Below are 22,625 nucleotides of genomic sequence, written 5' to 3' on the forward strand. Positions count from 1 at the left end.
AGGAGCTCTGGAGATCCACGGCGGATTGTCTGAACACACGGAGCTGATCTTCAGTTCAGTCTGTGATCTGTGCGCGCGCGTGTGTTTGGGATGTTGGATCATCAGTGTGTATCTCCAGTCATCGAGGTCTTTATTCCGTCTCTCATGAGGGAAGTGGACGAGACGGGAAAGTTGCGCAAAGTAAGTCACACAGAAACTCGTGTATATTTGTGGTTCCTCAGTCAGGACTGAAATATAATAGAGAGCGAACGTGAGTTTGACGTTTTCCACGTGATTTTGTAGTTCTGTCATTAATGTTGAAGGCTGAAAATTAATTTATTAGTCATCCCTTGCGGCTTCTCTTTACATAACGTTAACCACAGGTGCAGCAAAACTACAGTTATTGTTTTTATTACTGTAAAACTATAGTGAATTAATGAGATATCATGTCTGTAATATCTTGTTTCATTTTTCAACTATATTGACAATAGTTTGGCTGAAACTATGGTTATGGTAAATTATTGCAAAATTCCTTGTTTTTCAGATTATTAATGTCATAACATTCTGTATGAGTTGTATGATGGTGCACTGTCAACTTTCAGTGACGTCATGTTGCCTAGCAACTGGACATACAAAATTAGTGCTTAAATTACATTTATTTTTCATTTATAATATAGGCTATATTTTATTCTGAATACACGTATAACAAAAGTTAGAAACATTTATTAATTTAACAGATAATGCAACAAACATTAATATTGTGGCAACGTTGCTTGTAACAATGTAGAAATGTAATGTGCAAGAGGGCTGTAGTAACATTGTTGCACTGCATTTAGATGACCTTCTGACTACTAATTTTTGGTGCGCTTATATATATATATTTATTTTTTATTTTTTTGTCACCGTTTTAAGAGGGTTTGTTTGCATTGTGACAATGTTCTGTTTACTAGTAGGAAGCAACAAATGAGAACAATAGAAGCATAAGTGATTTCAGAGTACCAGCACAGTAGATAAATGCTTCTGAATACAATCAAATATAAGGTAACAACAAGTTAGTTAAGTGCTGAGGTGTGTCTTCAACGGATTTTAACACCTAAGGAAAAATGACGAAATATGCAGTTCTAAAGAACAGAGAGGTATAACTCCTCTGTCATCACTTACAGGAACGAATGGAGCAGGAATATGACAGAACATGTTTGACGTAACACATTTTGGACAGTCTGAAACATCTCAACTCATTTAAAGACCTATTTGGCTGTGTGTGTAATGTTGCTGTTTGAGCATGAAAAACATGCAAAGTTCCAAAGAACAAAGTCCCTCCAAAGGGAGTTATTCTATATATCAGTGTCACTGTTTTTGAACTCCCTAAACGCCTCCATTGTAGGCTTGAGTTTTCTTCTGGGAACGAACTTGTCACAATATTTGCACAATTCCCGCCCAAGGCATATGGCTTGTTTGAGTTGCATTAGTAGTGTGTTGTCGCCATATTTTTCCACCCTGAATTTATCAAATTGATAAGGAAAATCTCACAACATTGTTCGTGTTTACACGTGAAGCTGATACTCGCGGTTATGGAAAGGGGCGTGAAATTTCCAAAACCAGCTTGAACGGGTCAGCCAATCACAACACACTGGTCCAGCCGACCAATCAGAGCACATTGCGCTTCTTTCAGATGAACATAATCGGAGTTATATTAAAATAAAAAAATATCCTGTCTCTTCCAAGCTTTATAATGGTAGTGAATTTTGAAGCCCAAAAAAGTGCATCCATCCATCATAAAAATAATCCATACAGCTCAAGGGGGTTAATAAACGCCTTCTGAAGCGGTGGGTTTTTGTAAGAAAAATATCCATATTTAAAACTTTATAAACTATAATAACTGGCTTCCGCCAATGGCCGTACGCAAGTCTAGTTCTGGCGGAAGAGGGACCTCTGACCCGTCGCATGACGTATTAATGAACGCGGAAGCGCAGAGGATCAGAGGTCAGAGGTCACTTTTCCGCTGAAGCCAGTTATTATAGTTTACAGAAGCCAGTTATTATAGTTTATAAAGTTATAAATATGGATATTTTTCATACAAAAACACATAGATTCGCTTCAGAAGGCCTTTATTAACCCCCTGAAGCCGTATGGATTATTTTTATGATGGATGAATTCGCTTTTTTGGGCTTCAAAATCTCCTTCACTACCATTATAAAGCTTGGAAGAGCCAGGATATTTTTTTAATAAATCTCCGATTGTGTTCATCAGAAAGAAGATAGTCATATACATCTAGGATGGCTTGAGAGTGAGTAAATCATGGGATAATTTTCATTTTTGGGTGAACTATCCCTTTAACAGAGCGTTACTGACAGACTGGGAAGAGAGGTGCTGCAATAATGTCAAATATGTGAAAAATTAAGTGTTTTTTGACCATTCAAGCATGAAAACCTATACTAGTAGGCATAATATGGATAATAAGATCTAAATGTTTTTCTGAATGTTGAATTTTACTCTTAAATCTGGATGATTTGAGTATTTTACACCATTCATTGCACTGCTTGGTGTCTTTTTAAATAGTACAACCAGTGTGTCGCATGAAGTCCAGCTGCACCCAGAACCGACCCAGCCAAGAGTGAAGGAAAGAGAGTCCAGTGTGCTTTCAAAACACTTCAAAGATGTTTTGTGTGTCTTCTAGTTAAAACTATGCAGTTTTTGTGCATCAGATGGAGTCAAATCATCTGAGCAAACTCTAATATTTTACTGTTTTGAACTAGAATGTGTGCATTTCTCTCACATCCCGTGTTTCTGTATGATCTGACTAGTTTATTATCAGAAATGGTGGAGCTTTTGTGGTCAGAAGTCTGAATGGGAGGGTTTAACGGGGGCAGTTGCTAAAAGTAGAACATCTAAATGACAGCTGAATCACAAACCACACGGCAACATGTTGATGTCAGTCAAAGCAGTAATGCCAAACACACTCTCGCACCTGTCAGCTCGAGCAGGCCATGAAAACATCTCAGAGCACAGAGAACTGTAGAGAATGGAGGTCAGAGGTCACAGTCGAGAAAGATGAGTATTACTGCACTGGAGATGAATAGAGTGAGTTGTGTGTGCGAAAGAAGCTCTTCATCCATCGGAAATATCCAGCTCTGAACATCAGCAACAATGAGAGCTCTATAAGATCGAGAGAGGGAGAAACTGGGTTTAAATTGAGCCCTCGTGACCCCGAAAACACACAACACAATCTGGTGCCCAAAACAGACGTGTGTGCTCAGCATGGTCAACCAGGAATGCTCTCCACCCGCCTGCACTAACTCACTTTAGCTCAGCGAGAACAAAGACGTACGTTCTGTAGGCGGTGTACTAGAATTTCACGGCTAATTGTGTAGAATTCACTGATTTAAAGGGATCGTTCATTTACTTACCCTCGTGTTCTTCCAGACCAGCATAATGTGAGTTTTTCTGCTAAATGTCCTGCCTGCTGTTTTCCATGAAATGAAAGTGAAGGGGACTTAAAAAAAGTTTCATAAAAGTACTATATATGGACTCCAACTCATACAAATAGCTTTGTATGAAAAACAGAAATTAATTTTCATAAATTAAAGGTCATTATCATGTGTTGTGTTTGATTAGTTCGAATTTTTCTTTCTATTGTATGATCCTTTTACTATTGTGATGTGTCCTTGTGTGTTGTAAATGATGCCAAAAATTTAAATTATTATTATTCATATTATTATTATTATTATTACATACATTAATTTATATGAATTATATATATATGGTTTAACATATATATAACATATACATATATATAAAACGGTTAGTTCCTGTCCTTGATTCTGATTGGTCAATAGCTGTTTTATTCATGATAAAACACAGCTATGACCGATTCACCCAACGGTTCTGTGTATCACAACAAGCCCAAAAATTGATATTGTTCATTGAAGCTTACTGTATTATGTAGAAGAGTATTGTGAGAAAGAGATCGAGTGAGCGAGTTTATTACCTGCATTCAGATTTAGCATTTTCCTTCAGGTCAGTCCTATGTTCATAATAAAAAATCTGTTTAAATGTCCGCTGCTATATCTTGTCCTTTTAACAGTTAAGGGGTTTTCCCGTTACTGACAGCGCTAGTCAAAGCATTTGTCAGTTGTGTCTTGTTCTGTGTTCACAACAGTTCAGTCTTTTCAATGTAAAAGTCTTCACTACTGACTGACACACTCACAAAGACAGTCTTTGCCTCCATCTAATGGTGTAATAATGTAACTTCTGTTGCTGTTCACGGTCAGGGACTATTTTTTTCCGGTGGAAGGAAGGCTTTTAGTGAAAGTTTACTTCATGAAAGTTGCATTGATACATATTTCTGGCTTTAATATTTGTATTGTGTGGTAACCGTTTTATAAAAGCAATGCGGTACTCGAGGCTAGAGCTGTATTGCTTCGCGTCATGCTTAAAAAGGCCCTTCAGCCATAACTTATTCACGACACAGCACTAGCCTCGAGTACCTTAGACATTTGCATTATAATACAAGTATTTAAATATTTAATAATTCATGTATATTTATTTAAATTGAAATGTACATATTTATAAATGTATATATTTATATGTTTAACAGCCTATTAATTTTCATTGTATGGAAAAGCTCATTAATATTTTAATATATAACATTTATTTATACATTTATATTATAGTAAATTAACTTATATTTATTTATAAATAAATGTATATATACATTTAAAAATATTTATATTTATGATGTTTGACAGCCTATTCACTTTCATTGCTATTTTAATATATATTTAATTTTTTTAATATATATATTTATTATATATTTAAAATATTTATTTAAATATATTTATGTATTGTATCTATAAATGTATTTGCATTAATAAATACATTAATATGTATAAAACATGTATTTATGCATATTTATAAACATTTATGTGTGAACATTCTGTCTAACATCTGCTTTTGTGTTTGATGGAAGAAAGGTGCAGGTTTAGAACGACATGAGTTGAATAAATGAATTTTCGTTTTTGGGTGAACTGTACCTTTAAATGTTTAAATAGCTCTTCAAATCATAACACTGCATAGATAGATAGTAGTTTGCATCACCGTGTTGAGCATGCTTGAGCACCGACTTGTCAAAACATGCTGGAGAAACAATCATTTTTATTTCCCTCTCCCCCCCCCTCTCTCTCTCTGCCTCTTATTTAGCGAGAGAAATATTTGAGGTATTGAGAAGCGAAAGACTGTGCTCACAGTGGGAAATGTTTGGTGGAACTGAATGTTCTGTGTTCCTTTGTTATGGGTGGAAAACGGGAAACTGCTAATTCTCAGATCTGCTCACACACACACCAAGGTTATACTGTGTACCAGTATAGTATATACTGAATTTCAAAACCATTCCCATAATGCAACAATAAACATATCAGTTGTCATCACATGACCTCATTTCAAAAGTGAAAGTTCTTTTAATTTTTAACATCTCTCTTGGCAGTTTGACCAAATTACAAGTCAAAAAGGAGATCAATCATGTGCAGTGTATTGTGAAATACAGTAGTCACCTGCATACTACACAATGTAAATTTCTCTCACATTGAGCTCAGTGGCTGTTATAACCAGTAAAACCACTGTTGTTCTGTCAGGATCTCTGGAGATGAAGGGTTTAGATACATCACACTGACATTTCCTTGTGTTGTGGACAATAAAGCCCCATAAAGAGCCACTCAGTGCCGCAGGGTGTGATTGTGAAGAACTGCCACACCTGTGCTGATTTAACCTGTGTAAACTTACATGACCTATATTAAGACTAAACATTTGTACAGTCGTTTTTGATGAGGTAATTCACTGAGAATAGTCTTTGATATTTCCTGAATGATTTTCGATGGAAAGCAAACTTGATTAATATAATTATTAATAATAACTGCTGTTGTAACCTGCCGTGACCACATCAAAGCTCTAGAGGGCGCACTGATGCAAAACTAGCGCTGGAGAATGAGCACTGGCGCTTCCTGCTGGTGAATTATCATCACTACACGATGTGTTGTCATGGTAGTTATTTAGTTTTATTGAAGTCTGATTTGACAATCGCGATGTGGACTTTCTTGTATTTCAGCTCTTCAGGGTGGAGATTCTCTTCAATGGAAGGAAACACTTTGTTTTACGGCGATACAGTGAATTTCAGACGCTTCACAGGAAGCTGAAGAAGATTCTGCGCGCTCCCGATTTCCCTAGTAAGAGAAACCAGCACCTGCGAACCAAACCGCTGGAGCAAAGACAACAGGAACTGGAGGACTACATGCAGGTGGAGCTCCGCCCATATATACTATTATAATATTTAATAATATTTTTAATAACCTTTTATTGTATTATAATTTCTATTTGTCACAGTCTATGTACAGCATACTGCAAAAATGTAGTATGAGTAGTATGCTATTCCTCAACCCTCATTGCTTTGTTTTTATTAGAATATAATGATGATATGGAATAGATACTGTTATTGTATGCTTTCTGTTATTAGACACTACTGTTCAATATGTTATTTTTGTGAAAGAAATTAATAAATCCAGCAAGGATGCAATAAACGGATCAAAAGTGACAGTAAAGACATTTATAATAATTTTCTGTTTAACAAATGCTGTTCTTTTTAACTTTCTAATCATCAAAGAATCCTCAAAAATGTATCATGGTTTCCACAAAAATATTAAAGGGTTAGTTCGCCCAAAAATAAAAATAATGTAATTTATTACTCACCCTCATGTCGTTCCACATCCGTAAGGCCTTCATTCATCTTCGGAACACAAATTAAGATATTTTTGAGTAAATCCGATGGCTCAGTGAGGCCTACATTCACAGCAATGACATTTCCTCTCTCAAGATCCATAAAGGTACTAAAAACATATTTAAAACAGTTCATGCGAGTTCAGTAGTTCTACCTTAATATTATAAAGCGACAAAAAAAATACTTTTTGTGCGCCAAAAAAAAAAAAAATAACGACTTTTCAACAATATAGTGATGGGCCGATTTCAAAACACTGCTTCGGAGCTTTGCGAATCGAATCAGTGACTCGGATCTCCTATCAAACGTCTAAACTGCTGACATCACGTGATCCGAGTCACTGATTCGATTCGCAAAGCTCCGAAGCAGTGTTTTGAAATCGGCCCATCACTATATTGTTGAAAAGTCGTTATTTTGGTTTTTTTGGCGGACAAAAAGTATTCTCGTCGCTTTATAATATTAAGGTAGAACTACTGAACTCGCATGAACTGTTTTAAATATGTTTTTAGTACCTTTATGGATCTTGAGAGAGGAAATGTCATTGCTGTGAATGCAGGCCTCACTGAGCCATCGGATTTACTCAAAAATATCTTAATTTGTGTTCCGAAGATGAATGAAGGCCTTACGGGTGTAGAATGACATGAGGGTGAGTAATAAATGACATTATTTTCATTGTTGGGTGAACTAACCCTTTAAGCAGCACGACTTTTCTCAATATTGATAACAATAAATGGTTCTTGAGCACCAAATCAGCATATTTGTATTTTAAATTGTAATAATATTTCACAATATTACTGTTTTTACTCTATTTTTGATCAAATAAATGCAGCCTTGGTGAGAAAAAGTCCTTAACTGACCCCAAACTTTTGAACTGTAGTGTATATAAAATATCATTATAATATATTAACATTGTAATATAATGTCATACTGAGGTTGTAATGTTTTTTCATTGGCTGCCAATTGCAGGTGATTCTGTATCAGAATGATTTTGTTCCTCAAGAGCTCCTGGACTTCCTGGAGGTCAAACATTTTCATTCAGCGAGCAAGAACTGCAGCTCTGAGTATGTGTTTACACCAGATCACAGTTTAATCTAGCAATATATATTCATTAAAGTGCTCTATTATGCCTTTTTTTCGCAAATTGCCTTCAAAGTTTCATAGATCAAAGTGCAAGATAAATGGAGTTATTGTCTCCTAAAAGAAAGAACCGATTCTGAAACGAGTCGTCGGTAATTCCGGTCTTACTGCGTATGTTTGTAACACATTTGCATAATGCCAGCAGCATATGGTATTCATTGGCTGCCCGTGAACAACGTCTACTTTGCCCCAACACTGTAGTTGTGGCTGAGACTGGAAAAGTTAGTTTGTGTTGTTGACATGTTTAGAAAATGCTGTGTTCTGCCCTGCCAAAGCAAATCCACTAGCGCTGCCCTCTTATAGTCGACGAGAAGAGGCTTGGCAGACTACATTTTTTTAGTCGGGAGCCACAGAAAAAACCTCCACAGGAATTGACGAAGTCCCGCAGTGAGAGATCGTTAACAGGGCTGATCCATGTGGTAATATGTCGGGCAGAAAATCCAAAGTGTGGGAACATTTCGATAGGGTAAAGATTGACCACAAAAAGGTTACACGTGACCTCAAATATGACTTATCATTTAAAACATGTAGGCTAAGTAGTAGCCTAACGTTAGCAACTTTACATGCTCTAACGCTTTTCCCTGACAACGTCGACAAACTTGTGTTCCTTTCTCTCCCGACTAACGGCTTAAATGAATGACTAACAGTCGACTAAAAAAAATCTTTAGTCGGGGGCGGCCCTAAAATACAGTTTACATGCACTTCAAAAGGATGAGGGCTCGTGCACGGATTGATACGGTAAAACCGACACCATTGTTACTGTTCGTATCACTGTGTATCAAGTGCTGTTGAAGATCTGAAGTTCAAATATGCTAATGGCAGTTTCGTTTCTGACATGCACAAAAAACGGTAGACCAATCACAACAAACTGGGCCATCCGACCAATCAGAGCAGAGTAGACCAATCACAACAGACTGGGCTATGGTCTGTTGTCAAAGCATAATAGGGGCACTTTAACAACAGACTGGACTGTCTGACCAATCAGAGCAGAGTAGGCTTTTAGAAAGGAGGGATTTAGAGAGACTGCAACATCAGCTCTTTTCTCACGGTGTCTGAAATTGTTTAATAAAGGATTCAATGTATATTATGAGAAAAAGTGTTTTTTGAATGCATGTAAACCTATTGTAGGAGCCTTTAAAATAGCATATTAGGGGACTTTTAAGGAAAATCATTTAATCAGTTAACAATTTAATAAATCATAACAATATTTAGTAAATTTAGTGATAATGTTAACTTGTTATTAATGCTCTAATTGTCATTTTTCAGTGAAAACCAGTCAGATGACTGTCAAGAGCAAGGATATAGGTATGTTCATCCTCATCTCTTTAAAGGGTTAGTTCACCCAAAAATGAAAATTGTCATTAATTTCTCACCCTCATGTTGTTCCACACCTGTAAGACCTTCGTTCATCTTCAGAACACAAATTAAGATATTTTTGATAAAATCCGATGGCTCAGTGAGGCCTCCATTCACAGCAAGACAATTAACACTTTCAGATGCCCAGAAAGCTACTAAAGACATATTTAAAACAGTTCATGTGACTGCAGTGGTTCAACCTTAATGTTATGAAGCGACGAGAATACTTTTTGTGCGCCAAAAAAACAAAATAACGACTTTATTCAACAATATCTAGTGATGGGTGATTTCAAAACACTGCTTCATGAAGCTTCGAAGCTTTACGAATCTTTTGTTTCGAATCAGTGGTTCCAAACTGCCAAAGTCACGCCCCCCAGTGGTGAACCATTGCAATTTTGAAACACTTTTGATGTAATGAAGCCTCATTTACTGAAATCACATGACTTTGGCAGTTTGAACCACTGATTCAAAAGATTTGTAAAGCTTCGATGCTTCATGAGGCAGTGTTTTGAAATCGCCCATCACTAGATATTGTTGAATAAAGTCGTTATTTAGCTTTTTGCCACACAAAAAGTATTCCCAGTGCTTCATAACATTAAGGTTGAACCACTGTAGTCAAATGAACTGTTTTAAATATGTCTTTAGTAGCTTTCTGGGCGTTGAAAGTGTTAATTATCTTGCTGGGAATAGGCCTCACTGAGCCATCGGATTTTATCAAAAATGTCTTAATTTGTGTTCTGAAGATGAACGAAGGTGTGGAACGACATGAGGGTGAATAATTAATGACATAATTTTCATTTTTGGGTGAACTAACACTTTAACCTGCTTATAAATTCCTCCCACATTTGGATTCAGTTTTATTTATTCTAAACAGCATTAATGTTTTCTGAACAATGTCTTTTTATAGATTTCAGTCATTCCATCAGCGAGTAGTTGGTTTCTCAACTGACCCTTACCAGCATGAATCTAGATCAGGTAAACCTGGCAGATTGTTGTGATGTCATTATTACAGAAATGTCTTTTTTACAACCAAAACACATTCTGTTGTGGTCATTTCCCCCTCAGATCTCCCTGATATCGTGACGGCCGGTGTGCTGCAGGGTTTCTATCCTAGAGATGTCAAAGTGAGCTTCAAAAAGAGCAGTGGTAAACCCAGCGGCCTCGCCTGTGCACCAGAGCTGCCCGTGCATCCGAGAATCCCCACTATTACCATAAACAGAAGCGACATCAGCTCAGAGTCACAGAGAATATAAGTGCAATCACTGCAGTGTTGCCTAGCAACTGCTTTAAACGTGCCTTTGCATGTTTATATCGACTGAATCTTTCATCTTTATGTAAATCTTACAAAACGGTCAAGGTCATTTTCCAACCTTAAAATAAAAGAAAATATAGTTTACAAAAAATATAGGAGCTCCATTAATCATTATGCATGATGTATAATTACAGTCATACTTTACTATGTTGTACTGACTTTAAAAAAGATTTTTACCATAGTAAAATCAGATTTTTGATTGTCATAGAAAAATTTTAACAAATAAGATATTTAAACATTTTTACATTCAGTTTATATATTTATGAAATTTTTATCTTTTAAATTTCAATAAAATATAAAATTTCACATTTCAAACCTGAGCTTAAGTCACTGACTTTAACGGTTCCAAGCCATTTATCTGTATTTTGAAACAACACAAGCCTTTTTATTAAGAGCATTTCTATTAAATAAAAAGTGTCCGATTTATTCATGGTCAAAAAACAAGTAATTATCAAGCAAGATAACAACATTAAGAAAATCTGGATCCTTTATTGAAGATTTGATTATAAAAGCAGGTTGGGTCAGAAGTCTGACCGATTGGAATGCCTGTTAGAACTGGACCCAGGAAGTGCCGCTCTGCGGATCAGGACTGGTGTGTGACGGTCCCACGAGGGGGCGGAGCACCAAAAGCACATACACACACACTATCTTTCCACTAGATCTCTAGTGGCACCAAATTCAATCCCCTTAAACCCAGAGTCCTGTTGTTCCCTCAAACTTAAATTACTCTTTAGCTACTGCAAAAGGCTTTTCCACTTCGATCTTGCCACTGTCGTGGATAATGACGTCCTTGAGAGGTTTATCCCGCCCATCCGTCTTTGTTCCCTCGATCTTTCTCACCACATCCTTCAAGACAAAGGGAAATGCTCAAAAATCACTGCAGTAAAGCACTTCTATATGTAAAGATTGGTTAAATATGGAAGAGCAGATTAACATCTCCACAGATGGACGAAGTGGAGATACTCACCATGCCCTCCAGGATTTTGCCAAACACAACGTGTTTGCCGTCCAACCAGGGCGTTTGGACTGTGGTGATGAAGAACTGGGAGCCATTGGTGTCTTTGCCGGCATTGGCCATGCTGAGCCAACCAGGGCCGTAATGCTTCAGCTTGAAGTTCTCATCAGGGAAACGGTCTCCATAAATGCTCTTGCCTACAAAAAGACAGAAAGTAATACTCCTTGAGCTAATAAACAGAGGTTTACTGCCTATGTTTGGCATCTGAAAGACCTCAAAAAAGAAAAAAAGTATGACTTCGAGTTCTAATCTTATGAAAATATGAATGATAACAAAGATAACTTGATTTCAATCAAGGTTTTTAGTATTTCTATACCTCCGGTTCCATCTCCCCTAGTGAAATCTCCTCCCTGGATCATGAAGTCTTTAATCACCCGATGGAACTTGCTGCCCTTGTAACCAAATCCTTTCTGTAAGTCAGAATCGCATAATTTAGATTCATTTCACTATGATTCATGAATACTGACCCCCAGTGGACAGACACACTCACCTCTCCTGTGGCCAGCTGGAGGAAATTTTCCGTTGTTTTAGGGACAGTCTTTCCAAAGAGTCCAATGACTATCCGTCCTGCATCCTCATCTCCAATCCTGATGTCAAAGTACACCTTGGGAAACAACCAAATCCAGAGTCACACATCAAACATCAGTTCTGCAGATGCATTACTATATTATAGGAATTCCACTCCGACAAGAGGTTATAAACCCCTAATCTATCATTAGATTATAGATCAAGTGACAAATACCGATGCAACATTTTATTATTGTAAGTTATAAAACATTTGTGTAGTGTTACCTGCCTTATTACAGTATATTATATTATATTTTGCACAAAACCAATGAACTTAAGCGAATGAAAAAAACAGGGATGCTTTGCAAACAAAAAGAAACTGGCTCCGCGAATCGGACACGCTGAATTTAAGTGTAAACGCAACATTAGTAATTCGAGCTGAAATCCGAATTCTATCAATTGTGTCCAATAGGCCTGCAGTGAATGTAGCGCAGCGCCACTGTACCTTAGCCGTGACTTTAGGTCCTTTTTTCTTCTCATCCGCATCCGATCCGCTCGGGAAAAGCAGGAAAATCACCGAGCCAACGATCAATGTGACTGCCACCAAAAACTTCATCCTCCTCTCGCAGATCCGCACCATGAACGACCCAAAAAAGTGAGTGTGTGGCGATGACTGTGTTTTAGGGTTTCTGGGGCATCCGGGGAGGAGATTTGAGCTGCGCCTAGACGTCAGTATCAATCCCGGGCGGGATTTGAGCGCTAGAACTGATCCAGGAACAGCTAAGTAAATAAGGAACACTTGACGCTGTGCGCAACTCAAACTGATCCGAGAACAGCTGCTGGAAGCGCACTCTGCTCTATGTGACGTGTCCCAACCCATCGGATTCTGATTGGACGGGCTTATGTCTGTCTAAGTTTGGAGAACCAATCAGAGTTTGAAACGCGTAAAGAATGGACGGAGCCACAGCTGCTTATGGAGACGCATCAGCATTAAAGGCACAGGACATATTTAGCAAACTTATAAGACAAAATGCTTGCGATAGATATATATAATATATATATATATATATATATATATATATATATATATATATATATATATATATATATATGTGCCTCAGTACAAAACATATACATACATTACAAAACAAAAAATAAGCATAGCAAGAAGAGTTGCTCACAACTTAAGTTTGAATTACAATCAATTGCAGAAATGCATTTTGTTGCATGTTTTTGGTGTAGCTATGAACATAATATTGCACAAACTGAACAATCCATTTGTGAAACGCTCCCACTTACATCTATGAATGCTATAAACTACAAAAGTAGGAGTATATTTTCAGTACTATTTATTAAGTGTAATGTATTTGTAGGTCTATTAACAGGGTTGCCAGTTTTTCACAACAAAATCCACCCAATTGCTACTCAAAACTAGCCCAATTGCGCTTCAGAAGGAGTCCTCCAGTAAAAATTGTGTTCCGGGGGGTAAAATCAGCGTTTTTGGCACGGTTCACATTCCAGGGGCTAAAGGTCGCTTCAACCCGCAGACATGGGGAAAAACAACCCGCAGCAACAGTGTTGAAGTAGCCCAATTTCATGGGAAAACCGCAGACTTGGCAACACTGCCTATCAAGAACAATTCTCCCACTAAGGTGGAAAATCAAATCTATAGGCTACTATTCAAAGACACATACTCAGTTCTTATTTGACACTTAAATGTGTTTATTTTGATTTATTTGGATAAAGACATTCACAAAAAGCATTTACAGCACACAGTGAACTTAAACTTCAAGAAGGTTTAGTGTGCTCAGTCTAGACCCAAAATACTGCGTGAAGATGTCCGGATGTCCCTTATAAAACTGTGCCAGGAGTCGCTTCTTCTCTTTCAGGGAATATTTGGTGTTTTCGTCAATGTTTTTCAGGAGAGAGTACAGCTCGTTTTTAGTCACGTCCTTTATAGTCTCTGAGTATGCGTCTCTTGGCAGTCGCTGACAAAGTGGGGTGTCTAGAATATTCAGAAGATAAATGCTATAAATACTTGTCACACGAACATGATCATGACTAAGATAAATGGTCAAACAATAATATATAAATATCCAGGGTTATTATTGATAAGTAAAATTATTTGTTCATTTAAATAAAGCTAAAATGAAATAAAGCACTAAAATAACTATTCAAATTTAACTATAAACCCAAATAGTAATTAAATGAACTAAAAGTGATCTAAAACTGAAGTGACAAAAGCTTCATTACTAAAACTAAAAATATAAACGCTAATTTAAAATATTACTAATAACTTAAAAAAAAAAAAAAAAAAAAAAAAAAAGTAAAACACTGTAAACATCATACCGGTAGTCACAGAATCTCTGTGTTTCACAATATCATCCAGTTTCTCACTGACCAGTTTGTGAAGAGAACCTGGAATCTAATAAAAGGTCAAACCGTTATGCACAACAACTGCTTCTTTCTGTATTATATCAGTAATTCATTAAAAGCACATAAATGAGAGAAACCTTGAAGATCTCCTGGTGGTTGTCGAGCATGAAGAGCATCAGCAGGTCCATCTTTTCTTTCGTCAGACTCTTGCTCTGGATGATGGCTCTGGAGAATGTCTTCTTCACAACCACCCGGTTTTCAATCTGAAATATCATATTCAAAATAAGTGCAAACTATGGCAAGCCGTTTTAGCTTAAAATGTTCCCAGCATTACTCGTCGTAATTGCATTTTTACTAGTAAGAATTAGAGAGCACTTCAATTCAGTTCTTACTAGGAACAGATACAATTAGAGAGCTCTCTAATCCAATTATTACTAGTAACCAAGTAAAAATTCAGTTGTAGGGCTCTGTAATTAAAAATGTAAGTCAATGGAGACATAACTAGTAAAAATTCAATAGTAGAGCTCTGTAATTGTGTTGGTTACTAGTAATAAGTGAATTAGAGAGCTCTTTAATTTAATTCCTACTAATAAAAACGAAATTACAACGAGTAACGCTGGGAACATTTTAAGCTAAAATGGCTTGCCATAGTAAACATGGCAGGTGTGAGGTGAATAACTTGTCACATGCATTAGGACTCCTCACTTCTTTGTGCAGGCGGACATTCGCAGCGTCTGCAGATGCTGCCATAAACTCCAGCAGTCTGCGCAGTTCCTCGCGTGCAGACGCAGACAGCAGCTTCAGCGTCAGCTGCAGAACTTCCAAAGCTTGTTCAAACTTCCCTTTCACTAGATATACAGGTAAACAGATGTTCAGACACATTGTTTTTTGGAAAGAATGAATCATTTGAGGAGCGTTAGCTTTACCCAGGAGTTCCATGATCTCGGTGTAGACGTCTGTCATGCTGTCACAGAGGAGAGGCTTGCGGTCCATGTGTCCGTAGTGTTTGTCCAGTACATGAAACAGCAGTAATTTACATTCATCATGGCCTGAGGGTCTGACCTGGCCATCCTCTTCCTCATAGGACAATGTGGGCAGCTCTCTGCTCACCTCCACCACCAGCTGATCTGGAAGGAAATCCAGCAGGTCTATGGCTGCTGATAACCAAACATCAGCTCTGGGTGGAGGAAGACAAATTATTAGGCTCACCTGAGTGTCATTAGGTTTCTTGACAGTTTAAATGTGAAGATTTCTCACTGTGATTCTTTGAAGGCCTTCAGAACCTCTCGATCGAGGTAGTTGCTGGTGTAGAGCAGGTCAGGCTCATTATCACTGCCACGGGATGGGGGAGACACAATCTTTGCGCAGTTCAGCACCCCCTCCAGCAGGGGGAGATCTATCAGCTGTGACAGCTTCCGTACCGTCTGCTCGTGCCACACTTCTCTGACCACTGAAGGAGAGTTCATATCAATAAACTGTTAAAGGGGTGCTTCAAATGGGCTTTCAATAAAACATGGCTGCCTATACAGTAGAACATTGCTACCTCATTAGAGAAAGAGAAAAAAGGGCTGTTGTCTTTCCTTTTGACAAATAGGTAGGAAAACACCCATAATGCACTGGCAGTGGCCATGTTGCAGTCCAAGGCCACTCCCACCAATCTGCTATGGATACGCTTACCAGAGTCAAATACCACCTTGCTTTAGTAGGAAATACTTCTTAGCAAACTTTGTCATAATGATGTTGACTTGCATTTTTCCCAGATGCAAGAATTCAAAGAGTAAACATTAAGCACAAATGACTTTCAGTTTCCAGTGAGGATCCAGTGCTTTGTAGGCAGTGGCTAAAGACTGCAAAGAATCATAAATACGGAGAGAACACGCCAATGGAAAATGTGAAATTTTTTGTAGTCAACACTTCAAACTGGATGACCACGACCACAGTGTTTTAGGCCAAACAAGTACAGTGCTCAACGTAAATGAAAGTAACATTTTAAACAATATCTCAATGAACACAAAAACAATTTCCAAAATGTTGACAAGACTAAGTTTTATATAACATCTGTTTAACTTATAACAAGAAAGTAAGGTTAATAATATAACTTGGAGAACAAAATTTTCAGTTTTACTCAAATTAGGGTGATGCAAAAATGAGTACACCCCACTGAAAGTCTCTGGAGCAAAGCTAAATTTTAGACTACAAATGTCTAATTTCACAAGAATTCAACCACTGGTGAGTCTAATTATTCATTACACAGGTGTCCAGCAGACAGTTGACTATAAAAGGGTGTTAAAACCCCTTCCCATTTCATACTGTCAGCAATGGCACCACATGGAAGAGAAATGTCACAAGACCTAAGAAAGAAAATAATTTCTTTACACCAGAAAGGTGAAGGCTACAAGAAGATCAGCAAAGCTTTCCTTATCAGTCAGAATACTGTAGCGAAAGTGGTACAAAAATTTAAAAAAAGATGGAACTGCAGCCATCTCACAGAGACGTTCAGGTCCTCCACGGAAGTTAACACCTCGACAGGAGCGTCTTCTGATGAGAAGGGTTGAAGAAAATCGGCATGCAAGTTCACTGCAGTTATCTAAAGAAGTAGAAAGCCAAACCGGGGTGACTATTTCCCGTGACACAATACGGCATACACTGCAGAGGAATGGCATGCATGGGTGCCGTCCATGAAAGAAGCCTCTTCTAAAGCCCAGGTGCAAAAAAGCCCACCTAGAGTTTGCCAGGGCCCATGCTGACAAAGATGAAGACTACTGGGACTCTATACTCTGGAGTGATGAGACCAAGATAAATGTTTTTGGAACTGATGGCTTCAAAACTGTATGGCGTCGCAAAGGTGAGGAATACAAAGAAAAATGCATGGTGCCTACAGTGAAACATGGTGGTGTCAGTGTCCTTATGTGGGGCTGCATGAGTGCTGCTGGTGTCGGGGAGCTGCATTTCATTGATGGCATCATGAATTCACAGATGTGCTGCTCTATACTGAAAGAGAAGATGCTACCATCACTCCATGCCCTTGGTCTTCATGCACTTTTCCAACATGACAATGATCCTAAACACACATCTAAGGCCGCTGTTGGATTTCTGAAGAAGAACAGGGTGAAAGTGATTCAGTGGCTCCTGATCTGAACCCAATCGAACACCTATGGGGAATACTGAAGAGACAAGTTGATCATCACTCTCCATCCAGCATCCAGTCTCTAAAAGAGGTCATTCTTGAAGAATGGAAAAATATAGATGTTGCAAAATGTCGCCAACTTCTTCATTCCATGCCTAGAAGACTTGGTGCTGTCATTAAAAATCATGGAGGCCGTACAAAGTACTAGATGTAGTAGTTTTTGTTGTGGGGTGTACTCATTTTTGCATCGCCCTAATTTGAGTAAAACTGAAAAAATGTGTAATCTAAGTTATATTATTAACCTTACTTTCATGTTATAAGTTAAACAGATGTTATATTAAACTTAGTCTTGTCAACATTTTGGAAATTGTTTTTGTGTTCATTTCGATATTGTTTAAAATGTTACTTTTCAAAGGGGGTGTACTCATTTACGCTGAGCACTGTATGTCTGAATAATAATTGGATAGTTGGATTAAAAAAAAAAAAAAAAAAAAATTTTTGCAATACTACACTAATACGAAGAATTATGAGATTTACAAGTGACAATTAAATTTTAAACTTTGAGGCAAGCAAGTTTTTTTAATGTCTTAATTTTTAATCCAACTTTGTTTAAAATATTTTAAAAAAGCTTGTCTGCAAAGTAAAAAAATAAAATAAAACTGCAGTGAACCAAAGACAGTCTCAAAAACACGGTATGAAATCGCTGGTGTTTCTGACGTCACGAACTACCTTGTAACCAATCACGTCAACATGTGATAGCCAACGAGTGGATCTCTGAACTGGTGTGAGTGGAGGCGGGGCTAATTTACATATTCATAGAAGCACGTATATTAAATGAGGCAAGGGTGTAGAGTTACATTCAAGCTATTTTAAGGCATTAAGAATTTTTTTTCCAAGGAAATGTTTAAATATGTCATTTTGGTGATCAAAGATGAGTTTTAGGGATAAAATTATTGACTACAGGGGCCTTTAACTATTTAAAACAAAATTGGATTAAAGAAAATTAAGAGATAGCTGGTTATTTAGTTAGATGCATGCATGCATGAAAAATAGTCCGTAAATTACAAGCACAGTCTTTGTACCTCAAACATAAGCAAAATCTGAACAAAGGTCTTACCAGATGGTGGAAGATATTCATTGGGAGGAGAACCGACAAGTCCTGTCAAGTCCAGCTTCTCCATGAGGCGATCCAATGCCTGGCTTGGCTTCACAGGTGTGCTATGAGAGAATAACATGATGTCCTGCCTAAAAAGGCCAATAACTGCAATCATTATAATGCAAATACAGAATAAAATCATTCAGTGCTGCACCATAAACATCTACAGCAATCTGAAACACCTGCATGGTGTGATGTTCATCAAGCTCTCTTCACTGGGAGGGAGAAGCGCCATTTCAAGCATGTCCAGGGACGGATCCTCCACGTTCAGGAATCTGTAGAGGCTGCTGCTGCTGTCCTGGAAGACTCCTGGTTTACTGATCTTCCCCAGAACTTTGGTTCCCACCGCCTCGAACACTTTACAGTCCAGCAGCACCTGGCACAGGCGTGCCACCATGGCTCTGGAGACCAGGGAATCTCCGAGAACCTGATTCTGAGTAAGATAAGCCTGGATGACATCCACTGCATCCGAGCCCAGAAAGCAGTTATCGTGAGATTTCAGATGTTGCCTGCGTTTCTTGACCTTCACTTGAGCCTGTAGAACAGTGATGATGTGGCTCCAGATTTCTTTGTTTTGAACCTTGTTGGTTTGTTCATCTTGAGGTCTGCTGATCAATCTGTGTTCTGAAGAAACATAAAAGCATTTTACTGTGATCTTCTGTCCTTAAAATTAAAACACACTAGCTTAAAGTTGACATTACCGAGAGGTCGGTTCATGGGACTGTATAATTTCCCCACAATATTAAATGCAGCAACTTTATCTTGAACTGAAGCCATGCTGTCCTTTCCTCTCTGCAGATTTGACTCAAACTCATCAGCTTCTCATTAATCAACAGCAGCTCATTAGCGACCTCTGCATGATTGGCTAACGGTGAATCAGGCCTACATAAAACAACATCCAGATTCAACACTAGGTGGCAGCAAAGTATCTTTAAATAAATGAGGCTACATTCGGAATAGCTCACCACCACACTGCTCTGAGCCTACAACATGTGCAGTATACTGTATATACAGATGAACACTGTGAACAGTATGCAAATGATCTGGATTTAAATTTATCTAGAAAATGTATCTAGGTCTACTACATTTGAGAAAATATGCAGTATACAACTAAAGCGTATTAGACTGGGTACTGTATCCCACAATACTATGCGCTCAACTAGACCTTATAATGAATGCACCGGACGTAATATCCACCTTTATTTCTTTATCATCTCCTTTTTGATTCATTATTTAAGGGGCTGCCATGATTTAAGACAATTTTACACAATTAACAAATAAAAATCATTCTGTTGAACTATCTATCTATCTGTGTCCGTCCGTCCATCCATAAATCCATCCATCCATACATCTGTCTATCTGTCTGTCCGTCCATCCATCCATCCATCCATCCATCCGTCTGTCTCTGTCTGTCTATCTTTCTATCTATCTGTCTGTCTCTCCGTCCATCCATTCATCCATCCATCCATCCGTCTGTCTGTCTGTCCATCCGTCCGTCCGTCCATCAATCCATCCATCCATCCATCCGTCTGTCTCTGTCTGTCTATCTTTCTATCTATCTACCTGTCTGTCTCTTTCTATCTATCTATCTGTCTGTCTATCTATCTGTCTCTCCGTCCATCCATTCATCCATCCATCCATCCATCCGTCTGTCTATCTGTCTGTCCGTCCATCCATCAATCCATCCATCCATCCATACGTCTGTCTATGTCTGTCCGTCCGTCCGTCCATCTATCAATCCATCCATCCATCCATCCGTCTGTCTCTGTCTGTCTATCTTTCTATCTATCTATCTGTCTGTCTCTCTGTCCATCCATTCATCCATACGTCTGTCTGTCTGTCTGTCTGTTCGTCCGTCCGTCCGTCCATCCATCCATACGTCTGTCTATCTGTCTGTCCGTCCGTCCGTCCATCAATCCATCCATCCAACCATCCATCCATTCATCCATCCATCCATCCATCCATCCATCCATCCATCCGTCTCTGTCTGTCTATCTTTCTATCCATCCATCCATCCGTCTGTCTGTCTGTCTGTCCGTCCGTCCATCAATCCATCCATCCATCCATCCGTCCGTCCGTCCGTCCGTCCATCAATCCATCCATCCGTCCGTCCGTCCGTCTCTATCTATCTATCTATCTATCTATCTATCTATCTGTCTGTCTGTTCGTCCATCCATCAATCCATCCATTCATCTGTCTGTTTCTCTATCTATCTATCTATCTATCTATCTATCTATCTATCTGTCTGTCTGTCTGTTTATCTATCTATCTATCTATCTATCTATCTGTCTGTCTGTCTGTCTTTCTATTGTTTGTAACATTCTAAAGGTTTATTTCTGTCTCTCCTTTTTGGCAGCTGTTTCTGTTTTCCGTGTCTGAGGCAGATGGATCTCTCCTGTCATCATATGAAATGAAGGATGTGTTTGTCGTATCACTTTCAGGTTCACATGTAAACACACTCTCTCTGGGGAACACAGCCATGTGACCTGTGATCAAAGGTGGTTAATATACCATTCTGTTATCTGTGTTTCTCTATGGTCACCTCTCTCTCTCTCTCACCCCACATCTTTCTTTGTCCTTTGTGGTTCCTGCTGTTTTTAATTTGGGTAAGTGTAGGGAATGTCTCTGTGCAGGTTTCTCTGCCGAACTTGAAATAGTTGCGGCGAAAACTCTGCCAGATGCCCGAGGGGCTTCAAATACCTGAATGAAACATCTTAAAACAAATCTTTGTTTGATGTCCAAGAGAAAAATGAAACCATAACATGTCTAAGGATCAAGGAGATGCTAGCATATGAATTATTCAGCTGACCTTTTGTTTGAAATCTGTTACATAATTTTTTTTTTCACAACTGTCAATCACACAGTACAGTTTAGAGAGGAAATCTAGTAGTATAGAATAGTTTTAGAGTAGACAAACATATAGCAATTTTTTACCTGTCTGAATAAAAAAAACATTCAAGAGAGACAAACAGAGCAAACAAACAAAGGCACAAATTCTAACTCAGATCTTGTTGAATCAAACATTTGGCTGATCCAAACTGGTTTGATATATTGAAACCCATAATGCTCTGGCACTGCTGACCTGAATAACTGTGACCTACACATGCATTTCCACCACTAGAGGGCAGTTTGACTGCAATGATACCTGATTCCAGGGTGCATCCGAGGCCAAGTTTCATCTGAGATGCAAATCTTAGAGCAACACACATGCACACAGTTACTGTTCGAGCCTGAAGTCCGCTGCCCGACCGCTCACCACAACACAGGACGGTCCAGATTCCCAGAGCTCTCCAGATCAAACAAAGACAAACGGCTCGGTCTGGAGTCTGTTTGACTCAAACTTCCCCTCCACCAATCAGTGGCTAAATTACACCGTTCTGGATCCAAACAGAAGCAAACAAAAGAAAACAAAGTTGATTGGCCGAGGCAGAATGTGCAGGGTGAGGTTTCAGACATGTCTGAGCTGCAGGTGAAGGAGAATAACTCAACTCTATCAGGAAAGTTCAATGTGTACATCTCATTTTGGTATTTCAGTTCAAAGTTTACTGGTGTATTTATGACGGCCATAACCCGGGACATGTGGCAACATTTGGCTCATGAACAAAAATAGATGGATATTTACTGCTTTATGTAGTTATGAATACTCCTGACCTTTGCTTTTAGACCTTTGAATGTCTGATATGAACATCGGAGCACAAATGCTTCAGACATTTTGATCTACTGTCACAATACTGTATTTTATATTATATATATATATTATACAGTATAGTATATTATATATATATATATATATATATATATATATATATATATAAACACAGGCTTCGCTTGACTTAAATGTTAAATTCAAAGAGAGAGAGAGAGAGAGAGAGAAAGAAAGAAAGAAAGAAAGAAAGA

General features: G+C 38.2%; 3 protein-coding genes across 6 annotated transcripts; 1 reads left to right on the forward strand and 2 right to left on the reverse strand.

The window, feature by feature from the left end:
- snx22 (sorting nexin 22) lies at positions 1-10,626 on the forward strand. Its single transcript, XM_051883915.1, has 6 exons — positions 1-180; positions 6,080-6,268; positions 7,709-7,803; positions 9,146-9,184; positions 10,143-10,210; positions 10,301-10,626. The coding sequence occupies exons 1-6, from the start codon at positions 91-93 to the stop codon at positions 10,486-10,488; spliced, it is 669 nt and encodes a 222-aa protein (XP_051739875.1). The 5' UTR covers positions 1-90; the 3' UTR covers positions 10,489-10,626.
- Positions 10,627-11,016: 390 nt separating this feature from the next.
- ppib (peptidylprolyl isomerase B (cyclophilin B)) lies at positions 11,017-12,826 on the reverse strand. Its single transcript, XM_051883914.1, has 5 exons — positions 12,575-12,826; positions 12,053-12,166; positions 11,879-11,972; positions 11,515-11,699; positions 11,017-11,393 (listed from the first exon to the last, which is right to left on the reverse strand). Exons 1-5 carry the CDS (start codon positions 12,707-12,709, stop codon positions 11,271-11,273), a joined length of 651 nt encoding a protein of 216 aa, XP_051739874.1. The 5' UTR covers positions 12,710-12,826; the 3' UTR covers positions 11,017-11,270.
- A 936-nt stretch (positions 12,827-13,762) lies between these two features.
- depdc7b (DEP domain containing 7, paralog b) lies at positions 13,763-22,246 on the reverse strand. 4 transcript variants are annotated; one of them, XM_051883910.1, is made up of 9 exons: positions 19,430-20,049; positions 18,911-19,352; positions 18,690-18,790; positions 15,703-15,895; positions 15,372-15,622; positions 15,151-15,293; positions 14,583-14,708; positions 14,419-14,494; positions 13,763-14,074 (listed from the first exon to the last, which is right to left on the reverse strand). In XM_051883910.1, the coding sequence occupies exons 1-9, from the start codon at positions 19,503-19,505 to the stop codon at positions 13,851-13,853; spliced, it is 1,632 nt and encodes a 543-aa protein (XP_051739870.1). In that variant the 5' UTR covers positions 19,506-20,049; the 3' UTR covers positions 13,763-13,850. The 4 variants fall into 4 exon arrangements, with proteins under 4 accessions (XP_051739870.1, XP_051739869.1, XP_051739871.1 ...); XM_051883909.1 differs by lacking the exon at positions 19,430-20,049 and adding an exon at positions 21,874-22,246 and having other exon boundaries at positions 13,764-14,074; positions 18,690-18,817; XM_051883911.1 differs by lacking the exon at positions 19,430-20,049 and adding an exon at positions 21,288-21,654 and having other exon boundaries at positions 13,764-14,074; positions 18,690-18,817.
- Between the last annotated feature and the right edge of the window lie 379 nt (positions 22,247-22,625).

This window comes from Ctenopharyngodon idella, chromosome 24, assembly GCF_019924925.1.
Source record: "Ctenopharyngodon idella isolate HZGC_01 chromosome 24, HZGC01, whole genome shotgun sequence".
In the NCBI taxonomy this organism is placed as follows: Eukaryota; Metazoa; Chordata; class Actinopteri; order Cypriniformes; family Xenocyprididae; genus Ctenopharyngodon; species Ctenopharyngodon idella.